Genomic DNA, 10,617 nt, shown 5'->3' with positions numbered 1-10,617 from the left:
GGGGAAAAGAGCTGAGTCAGCATGGCTTAGAGGTGGGGACTGGTGGCAGGGAGGTCTTGATACCATTATGGGAACAGTTAGTCATGCAATCCTGCATACACATCCAGTCTGCAGCTTCTGGCTCTGGGGGGTTTGTTTGGGTGCCTGTGGAAACTCTTGAGAGACTGCAAAGATCATGGCTTGAGCCTGAGGTTCTGTTGCTTCCAAGCTGTGTGACCTGAAATGACCTGTTAGAAACTCAGTTCCTTTTTCTGTGATCTCGTGTACTTGTGCTCAGTTGTGTCCAACTATTTGCCATCTCATGGATGGTAGCCCACCAGGGTCATCTGTCCATGGAATTCTCCAGGCAAGAATACCGGAGCGAGTTGCCGTTTCCTCCTCCAGGGGATCTTCCTGACCCAGGGATCAAACCCATGCTTCCTGTATCTCTTGCACTACAAGAAGATTCTTTACTGCTGAGCCATGTGGAAGCCCTCCCTTTTTTGTAGAAAGTGATAATGCCAGCCCACAGGGATGTTGTCAAGATTTAAATGAGATAAACTATTTGGCAGCTTTTACAGTTTCCCTCTCTGTTCTCTCTCTGGCTCCTTAATGTCTAGAATGTGACTCCATCCCCTAGGGACTTCAAGGGCCAGAGTGAGTGTCCACACTTTACCTTGTATAATAACCACAATATCTCTTGGGCATCCCTGGATGGCTCAGTGCTAAAGAATCCGCCTGCCAATGCAGGAGACGTAGGAGATAGGGGTTCAATTCCTGAATTGGGAAGATTCTCTGGAGAAGGAAATGGCAACCCACTCCAGTATTCCTGCCTGGGAAATCCCACAGACAGAGGACCTGGTGGGCTATAACCCTTAGAGTCGCAAAAGAGTCAGACACGACTTTGTGACTAAACAGCATCAACAACAACTATCTCTCTCACTAACACGCTAACGATACTCTTAAACATTCTTCCCCAACTCCCGCTTTTTTTTCCCTCCTCTATGAGGTGTCTAGAGGGAAGGAGTAATCTGCCATCACATTCTTTTTACTTTACTCCTTTCCCTCTCTCCACAGCCTGCAAAGCTCCTGTCCCTCCCCTACTAACTTCAGTATTTCCTATCACTTTCTCTTCCATTCCACCCACCCAGGGCCTGAGGCTGGGTGGACAAAGCTGGAGCTGAGCTCAGAGCCACAGACAGGTTCAAGTAACTGCATCAAAATGTTGCTAGTGGTTCTCTTTTGGGTAGAATTTACTGGTGGTTTTCATTCTCTTTCTTGCTCATTTTGGTATTTTCCAAATTTACTGTAATGAGCAATGGATAACTTATTCAGAAAAAAAAATAGAGAAGACTTTAATCAGAAAAAAATATATAATTTTCAATTGGCCCATGTCCTATTCTAAAAGAAGAGGGATTGAGCGGTGATAGAAAGAGGGAGAGAAGGGCAGAGCTGAGAAAAACCCTGCAGGGGGCTGGTTCCCAAGTTCTCTCATTTCCTGGGGGCATCAGCCTTGATCATGGCCTCACTCATGGCTTTTGTCACTCATCAGTTGGTGGCTCTGTCCTTGCTTGCCTGACCAGTCATTTGAGGCTTAGTCACTTGACTGTGAGCCAGTTGAGTGCTGAGTGGGTCAAGACGACCAGCATCATTGAGGCCAACGATGAATCAGGAGGATCCCCCACCTCCCTCCGGGGGTGTGAAGGGTTCTCCAGTGGCCTGCCAGTCTTTCAGCCTGGGGTGTGGGGAAAGGCTCAGAACTGCATCCTACTGAGAACATGAGTTCAGTAACCCTTTCCCTCATTTCTATCCCTACTTCCTTGTGCATATGAATGGCATAGAAATGTGTGATGCACAAATGATGGTGGAAACTGCAGCGGCTCCTAACCACTCACAGAAAAAGGCTCTAAGAGTCAGCATGGTGAATGGAAAGAGCATAGGTTACGAGTTGGCAGAAGGAGTTGAACATATGCCAGGCCAGTTAGGAGCTCCATGTCCTTAGTCGTTTCCTTCTTTGGCTCTCCATTTCCTCTCTTAAAAAATGGCCAGACATACACACTGAGGAAACCAGAATTGAAAGAGACACGTGTACCCCAATGTTCATCGCAGCACAGTTTACAATAGCCAGGACATGGAAGCAACCTAGATGTCCATCAGCAGATAAATGGATAAGAAAGCTGTGGTACATATACACAATGGAGTATTACTCAGCTATTAAAAAGAATGCATTTGAATCAGTTCTAATGAGGTGGATGAAACTGGAGCCTATTATACAGAGCAAAGTAAGTCAGAAAGGAAAACACCAATACAGTATATTAATGCATATATATGGAATTTAGAAAGATGGTAATAATGACCCTACATGCGAGGTAGCAAAAGAGGCATAGATGTAAAGAACAGACTTTTAGACTCTGTGGGAGAAGGCGAGCGTGGGATGATTTGAGAGAATAGCATTGAAACATGTATATTATCATATGTGAAATAGATCGTCAGCCCAGGTTCGATACATGAGACTGGGTGCTCAGGGCTGGTGCACTGGGATGACCCTGAGGGATGAGATGGGGAGGGAGGTGGGAGGGGGTTCAGGATGGGGGACACATGTACACCCATGGCTGATTCATGTCAATGTATGGCAAAAACCACTACAATATTGAAAAAAAAAAAAAAAAAGCCATGGGAAAGACAAAAAAAGAAAAAAAAAAAAGGGCCAGAATAATTATTCCCTCATAGGAGGATAGTGAGAATTAAATGGAATAATATAGAAATGGAAAGCTCCCCTGGTGGATCAAGCGATGAAGGATCCACCTGCAATGCAGGAGCTGCAGAAGATGCAGGTTCTATCCCTGAATGGGGAAGATTCCTTGGAGAAGGCAATGGCTAACCACTTCAGTGTTCTTGCCTGGAGAATCCCATGGACAGAGGAGCCTGATGGGCTACAGTCACATAGAGTCAGGCACAACCAAAGCAACTTAGCACAGCACAATACAGAAATCACCTGACACAAAGTTTTGTTTTTTTTTTCTTCTCATTCTATTACAATGAAGTTTAACAGTGCGGAAAAATCATATAACCTTGGTGGGTCCAAAGTAGGTTTTTCTTCTCCCTTTTTTTTTTTAAAGTAGGTTTTCCTAACGTAAGTTTTTCTCTTCTATGTTAAATAGCGTTGAAGACCCTCTCTAAACTCTGCCTGCCAGTCACTCTCCCACCCTGGTCATTCGTCTGACAAACATTTATTAAGCACCACCGAAAGCATTGAGCTAGCCTGGAATGGGCACTAGGGACTCAGTGGTGAATAAAGCAGACCCTTAGAACCTCTCACTGAGCACAACTGACTTTTCTCTGCGCTTTTACTCAAGACCAGCACTGTCCCTGTTCCTCAGGACTCTTTGACCCCATCCAACTCATAGCCAGCCTTCACAGCCCAGCTCAAAGCCTGCCTTCTCTGCGAACCTTCCCACAGCCTCATGATCCTCAGGATGGGACACCTCTTGCCTGATATCCTGGTTCCCCTCATTTCAGGTATTTGAATTGATCTCACCCTGTCTGCAAACCTCCCTGCGGGCAGGCTCTAGACTTTACTTCTTCCTTTCCTAGTTAACCTCCACTCCCCCACACACATATTCCAGACTCATCAAGGGCTTGAAATAATGACTTTTTATTAAGGCAGACACAAGTAGGCTTCAAGAGCATTTGAATCCTCAGTTTGGTCTTGGACGCAAAGAAACTGAGATCTCACCCTTCGTTCTTTAATCTGCAACCCAAGCACCTAAGCAATTTGCTTCCTACCTCTCGGTTTTATTTTTCCTGTCCTAGAGCAGACAGGGAGACGTGAAAGTTACAGATAAGGGGTTTATTGCCCAGGGGTCCCTGGGTCACAGGAATGCCCAACTTCAGAGGATGGCTCTGGTCCCAATTTCTAATCTCAGCAGATATTCTGCTTCTGATCCTGGCAGGATGCCTACCTCCAGGACAACATGGGAAGTCTTTCTGAGTCCAGCAGAGGACCCTGGGGGCTGGGTTGGAGGCTCTTCTTGATTTCTGCTCTCTGGCAGGGCAGGGGTTAATGGTGAATTGCAACAGATCTCTAGTCTGAGTCACCTCCTACTGACACTCCCCCCCAGTTTCCCTCCCCTGAAGTCTTATAAAGAGGACCAGAGACTGGAGAGTGAAAAGAGCTGGAGGGAAGAGCCCCACCCCCCCCCACCCCCAGCTCTGCTCCCTCAGGCTCCCAGGATTCTCAGAGCAGAGGGCACAAACTCTGAAGCTCTTGCCTGGTGGGACCATGAACTGGCAGCGGCTGTGGCTGGGCTTCCTACTCCCGCTGACCGTCTCATGCCGGGCTGTGGGGCCTGGAGAGAAGGAGGCAGCTGTGGTGAGTCTCCTGGGAAAGCCAGACCCAGGCTGGGGGAGGGATGGAGGAACTGCTCCTTAGTCCCATCCAAGCTGCTCTTCTGACTTACAACTGCCTGCCCTGCCCTTCGCTTCTCTAGTCCTTGATCCACCCCTACCCATCCCTACTCCCTCCCCTCATACTCCCCTAAGATGCCTCTCCTTCAGTCCTTCCACATCTGTCCCCTCCTATCCTAATGGGCTGTTAGGTTATGTAGAAGCTTCACCCAGAGACTAATCCCCTTTTGATTTTATCTGCTGACCCCTACCCTCATCATAGGATTACTTGTTGCAATATGGTTACCTACAGAAGCCTCTAGAAGGACCTGACAACTTTAGGCCAGAAGATGTCATAGAGGCACTGAGGTGAGAGATTGTAAGGTGCATGCCTTCAGGGTCAAGTTCACAAGATCTTTTTCTCTTCTCACCTTTTCCATTCCCCAGGCTCATCTCTGCCTGCCTCACATCCATTTCGGGGATCCAGAGAATGTGTGGTGGGACCAGGGGTGAGAGGGGGAGTCAAGGATGAGGGCACAGTTATTGGATTTTCCTAGGCCCTAAGCACTTCTTTGGAGGCTCCATCCCACATTATATCCAAAATACTATTATTTGGTCACATCCTGCAGGCAATGTAATTTATATGAGTTGGAGCTGAGTTGTTGACATGATGTTGCCTTTCAAAGATATTTAATCCAGCATGTATTTCTTTCTGTTTTGAAGTTTTCTTTTCTTATTTTCGGTCTAATGGGCGATTTCTCAGATATGTTCCCAGTCCATTGAAAAGCCACAATACTTGTGGTGCATGATGGATGAAATTGCCCAGAGTGGGCAGGCTGGACTGGGAACGGGGTGTCCAGCCAGGAGGGGAGAAGGCAGAGGGAGGATGGGCCCTCAGGTGGTAGCAGTGGTGAGAGAGTCTCAGAGCAGGAGTAGGACACTTCTCAGGGCAGGAGGAGGTTAGAAATTGCAGTGGAGGAAGAAGGCAACACCAGAGAGCACTTTACCCAAATAAGAGCGTCAACACAGGGGGTGAAGTTGGAGTATTGCCTTCTATGCAGAACAGAAGAGGAAGGCCCAATTATGAGAACTGGATTCTGGAGTGATCCCATCACCTCCAGAGCTTTAGTGCCATTCTCAGTCATTACGTTGGGCAAAAGGGGACCAAAGAGCTATCCCCATTTCTTAGTCATTCCAGATGTCCCTGTCCTGCTGGACCATCCCTCTTCATCTTTCCAGAGCTTTTCAGGAAGCATCTGAGCTGCCAGTCTCAGGTCAGCTGGATGATGCCACAAGTGCCCGTATGAGGCAGCCCCGCTGTGGCCTGGAGGACCCCTTCAACCAGAAGACCCTTAAATACCTGCTGCTGGGTGAGAACTGAGCCTGGGAAAAGCGGGGGTCATGACTCTGGAGCACAGGTGACATTGGGACAGTCTGGACCAGCTCATCATTGAATGGATGGTAATCTGGTAATTGACTGATCACCACTTGCCTGGAAAGGTTGTTTCATGGCTTTGCTGAGTGAGTGCCCACACTCAGGGGAGCTGTCCAGAGCTGGTAAAGGTATCTGTGCTTCTAATCTATTTTTTGGTTCAATAACCAGGCCACTGGAGTAAGAAGCATCTGACCTTCCGCATCTTGAACCTACCGTCCACCCTACCATCCTCAACAGCCCGGGCAGCCCTGCTTCAAGCCTTCCAGTATTGGAGCAATGTGGCTCCCTTGACCTTCCGCGAGGTGAAGGCTGGCTGGGCTGATATCCGCCTTTCCTTCCATGGCCGCCATAGCTTGTACTGCTCCAATTCCTTTGACGGGCCCGGTAGGCACCAGCTCTCAGCTCTCCCACCTCACAGACCTCTGTCTCCTTGAGTCAGTGACTCCGGAAACTAAATGTCAGGCTACCCTCCTATGCTCAACTGCACCCTACACTCTCCAACCACCTTCTAATATTCCCTTGGGGAGCAACATGTCATCTCCCTGGGGCCTTACCAAGCCTGTTTCTTTGAAGCTTATGCCTTCTTCCTTAGCTTAAGTTCCTCTGCTCAAGGCATATTCCAGGGAGGACTGGAGTATGTTGCCAAAGACAACAGAGTGACTGGGAGGTAACAGGACAGAGCGATGGGAATCCATGAGAGATCAGGGTAGTGACAGGGAAATCTGAAAGGAGTGAGAGGTGTCCAAGATATAATCAGTCTACTTGGGGAGATTTTAAGGGAATAGAGTAATTGGAGTTTATAACAGGCAGGGGATGCTCCACCCTAGGAGACTCTGATCTCCTGCCTGTCTACCTTTGCCTTTTTCCAGGGCGGGTCCTGGCCCATGCCGACATCCCAGAGCTGGGCAGTGTACACTTTGATGAAGATGAGCTCTGGACTGAGGGGACCTACCGGGGGGTGAACCTGCGCATCATCGCAGCCCATGAAATTGGCCATGCCCTGGGGCTGGGGCACTCCCGATACACCCAGGCCCTTATGGCTCCTGTCTACGCTGGCTACCGGCCCTACTTCAAGCTGCACCCTGATGATGTGGCTGGGATCCAGGCTCTCTATGGTCAGTCCTTTCCCCTAGTCCTCACGAGGGTCAGTCTGACCAGTGTCTCTTCAAGCATAAAGACACAGGTCTAATCTTCATGGAGGGAAATGGCTTGGCTTCTTTCTCTTCCTCTTGCCATGTTATTCAGGCTTCTTCATTTTCAGGAGTTGTTTTTCTTTTTTTGGCCTCATTACATGGCTAGTGGTATCTCAGTTCCCCAATCAGGGATTGAACCCTGGCTGCAGCAGTGAAAGCCTGGAATCCTAACCACAAGGCCCCCAGGGAACTCCCAGGAGCTCTATTTCTGACACTTCCAGGTCTAATCTTCTTTCCAGACCTCTCTCCTCCTACACCTGCTCTAGTGGATGAAGAATGAACATTCCAGAAATCCCCTCTCTCCCTTTCTGCTGCTGCTGCTAAGACGCTTCAGTCGTGTCCGACTCTGTGCAACCCCATAGATGGTAGCCCACCAGGCTCCCCTGTCTCTGGAATTCTCCAGGCAAGAACACTTGAGTGGGTTGCCATTTCCCTCTCCAATGCATGAAAGTGAGAAGTGAAAGTGAAGTCACTCAGTCGTGTCCGACTCTTAGCGACCCCATGGACTGCAGCCCGCCAGGCTCCTCTGTCCATGGGATTTTCCAGGCAAGAGTACTGGAGTGGGGTGCCATTGCCTTCTCCATCTCTCCCTTTCTAGTGCCTCTCAAAACTAAAATGAGTCTCCTGCTGGTATCAGTGTGATCTTTTCTCCCACCAACGAAAGCTCTCCAGGTTTTCATTTTCCTCTCTATGCGATCTCTGAGCTTAACTTACAGTAGGAGAGTGGGGAAGCCAGTGCTCTGAGTTCTTTCCCTGAGCAGTATTATGTTACCTTGCAGGCAAGAAGAGCCCAGAGATAGAGGAGGAGGAGGAGGAAGACATGGCATTCCCTACTATACCCCTAGCGCCCACAGAACCCAGTCCCATGCCAGACCCCTGCAGTGGTGACCTGGATGCCGTGATGCTAGGTAAGACCCTTTCCCTCCAGGCTTGTAGGCAGGCAGTGGGGCAGGCTGCTGACCTTGAGACCTGGACAAATGAGAGTGACATGGGACCTCAGGGTGATCAGTGGAGGTTAGTCTCTAGGCAGGGGTTAGTGGCCATGGATGGAGGCAGAGGCCTGGGGAGAGAGGATTCAGAGCTAAATTCAGGATGGGCCAGGCAGGACATTACCTCCGTTGTTGCCCTGTGAGAGCCACTAAACACATCCGGAAATACAGCAAGAAGGAGAAAACAGTCTTGACTGGAATGTCTATTAGAGAGGGTATTATACCCACATGGAAGTACAACTTGGAAGCCACCTGGAGTAGAAGGTGAGGTCCCTAAGTGGGAGCAGCTATCCACAGGGCTGATTTGCTGTGAATGACAAAGGAGAGGCTGAACACTTCTCTGCCCTTAACAATCCTCTCCTTGAATGAACATTTGGGGAATCAGCCTGCCTGAGATACCCAGAAGTCTTTATTTGACCACTGTCTTAAAATAAAAAAAATTTTTGGTGGCAGTAGGTCTTTGTTTCATCATGTGGGATCATTTGTTGAGGCACATGGTCTCTCTAGTTGTGGCTCAAGGGTTCCAGAATCCATAGGCTCAGTAGTTGTAGCACATGGGCTTAGCTGCCCTGAGGCATGTGGAATCACCCTGGACCGGGATCAAACCCGTGTCCCCTGCATTGGCAGGCTTATTCTTAACCGCTGGACCAGTAGGGAAGTCCGGATACCTGTCTTTTTGACTTGTTGACACACCTCCTGCTCTTAGGGCCCCGAGGAAAGACCTACGCCTTCAAGGGAAACTATGTGTGGACCGTGACAGATTCAGGATTGGGTCCCTTGTTCCAAGTGTCTGCCCTCTGGGAGGGGCTCCCAGGAAACCTGGATGCAGCTGTCTACTCTCCTCGGACGCAATGGATTCACTTCTTTAAAGGTAAGGGCACTAGTTTACACTGTGCTACCTGAGGAGGGCCTGTGATTAGAGATGCCATAGAAGGAGGGAGAGATGAGAAGTTTCTAGAGGGTGGAACAGAGGAACTGAAAGTTATCACCTGGGGACAGAGGTGACTTGTTCTTTCCTTATATGCTCTCAGGAGACAAGGTGTGGCGCTACATTAATTTCAAGATGTCTCCTGGCTTTCCCAAGAAGCTGAATAGGGTAGGACCCAACCTGGATGCTGCTCTCTATTGGCCTATCAACAAAAAGGTGTTCCTCTTTAAGGTATAAAGCTCAAAGGAAGGGCAAATCCTTTGTAGGAGGGGCGGGCTACCTCCCATGGAAAAGCAAAGACTTGCTCTGGAAGGAAGTTCTGCAGCTGCCATGGGCTGAGAATAGACTTCGGTGGGGGTGGCGGGGGTTCTCTAAGCTCTCTCGTCATCCTTCTCTTCTCGCTGCTGACCCCACACCTAGGGCTCTGGATACTGGCAGTGGGATGAGCTGGCCACTACTGACTTCAGCCGCTACCCTAAACCAACCAAGGGATTGTTTACAGGAGTGCCAGACCAGCCCTCGGCCGCCATGAGCTGGCGGGATGGCCGTGTCTACTTCTTCAAGGGCAAACAGTATTGGCGCCTCAATCAGCAGCTTCGAGCAGAGAAAGGCTTTCCCAGAGATATCGCCCACAACTGGATGCACTGTCATCCCCCAAACACCACTGCATCCGATGGGGACACTGATTCCTCAGTCACAGGCATAGACCATGCAGCCACAGGATAACACTGGATACCATTTCCTTGGGCCATAGATACACCTTGAACTCTGGCGGCTCACCCAGAGACACAATCTTGGACGTTATCCCCTCAGTCACAGACTTCAGCACCCTTTCATTCCCTGGTAATGTCACTCTCTCAGAGGCCTGAGACCTCAATCAAATGTCTGCTGCAGCACAAGCATGAACCATGAACCTCAAGCCTCTAAATGACCCAGCTCCAGTCACCACCTCCCTGTACTCTTTCCCTCCTGGTCAGTGACTCTAACTAACTCAGCCTCCAGCTCCGTCCATTTCTCCACCATCCTAGATAGCACTTCCAACTGTGTCATTTTCTCTCTGGAGGACATTGGTAGAAGAAAGGCATCCCTCAGGCATTTAGCTGACAGCAGGCCACAGCTGGGAATGCCTGGGTCCTTCCTAGATAAAGAACAAGGAAACAGCATGGCCAGTAAAATGAGCAATGGCTTTGGAATCCTTGAGAATCACATCAACTTGCTTGTGACTTTGGGCAAGTTAATTAACCTCACTAAGCCTCAGGTTTCCCATCTGAAAAATAAGGTTAACACCAATCCCGCAGGGTTGTTGCATTAAATGAAATTCTGTGTGTGAAGTGCCTGGCACATTTGTGCTTAATAAAGATTAACTCCATTTTCACAGGGCTTCCCAGGTGACTCAGTGGTAAAGAATTTACTTGCCAATGCAGGAGATACAGTTTCAATTCCCTGGAGGAGGAAATGGCAACCCACTCCAGTATTCTTGTCTGAGAAATCCCATGGACAGAGGAGCCTGGTGGACTACAGTCCTTGGGGTCACTAAGAGTCGGACACAACTGAGTGACTGTGCAAGCGTGCACCATGTTCGTAAGATAGGACAGAATGATTCTTCCTCTGGCTGTGTGTGTGCCACTTCTATAGTGGTCTGGCCTGATAAAAGTACCTTCATCAGATCTTTAAGGGACATAGAACTTGTCAGTATGGCTAACTCGT

The 10,617-nt window shown here is 49.1% G+C and overlaps 1 protein-coding gene across 3 annotated transcripts; it reads left to right on the top strand.

Moving 5' to 3' along the window:
- Positions 1–4,225: 4,225 nt before the first annotated feature.
- On the top strand, positions 4,226–10,569 carry MMP19 (matrix metallopeptidase 19). 3 transcript variants are annotated; one of them, XM_055577080.1, is made up of 10 exons: positions 4,226–4,351; positions 4,649–4,734; positions 5,605–5,735; positions 5,969–6,184; positions 6,670–6,915; positions 7,773–7,901; positions 8,689–8,853; positions 9,014–9,141; positions 9,331–9,610; positions 9,697–10,569. In XM_055577080.1, the coding sequence occupies exons 1-10, from the start codon at positions 4,262–4,264 to the stop codon at positions 9,777–9,779; spliced, it is 1,554 nt and encodes a 517-aa protein (XP_055433055.1). In that variant the 5' UTR covers positions 4,226–4,261; the 3' UTR covers positions 9,780–10,569. The 3 variants fall into 3 exon arrangements, with proteins under 3 accessions (XP_055433055.1, XP_055433037.1, XP_055433047.1); XM_055577062.1 differs by having other exon boundaries at positions 9,331–10,569; XM_055577072.1 differs by having other exon boundaries at positions 4,315–4,351; positions 5,555–5,735; positions 9,331–10,569.
- Positions 10,570–10,617: the final 48 nt, after the last annotated feature.

This window comes from Bubalus kerabau, chromosome 1 (genome assembly GCF_029407905.1).
Source record: "Bubalus kerabau isolate K-KA32 ecotype Philippines breed swamp buffalo chromosome 1, PCC_UOA_SB_1v2, whole genome shotgun sequence".
Taxonomy (NCBI): domain Eukaryota; kingdom Metazoa; phylum Chordata; class Mammalia; order Artiodactyla; family Bovidae; genus Bubalus; species Bubalus kerabau.
This window is presented reverse-complemented; position numbering and strand designations above follow the sequence as displayed.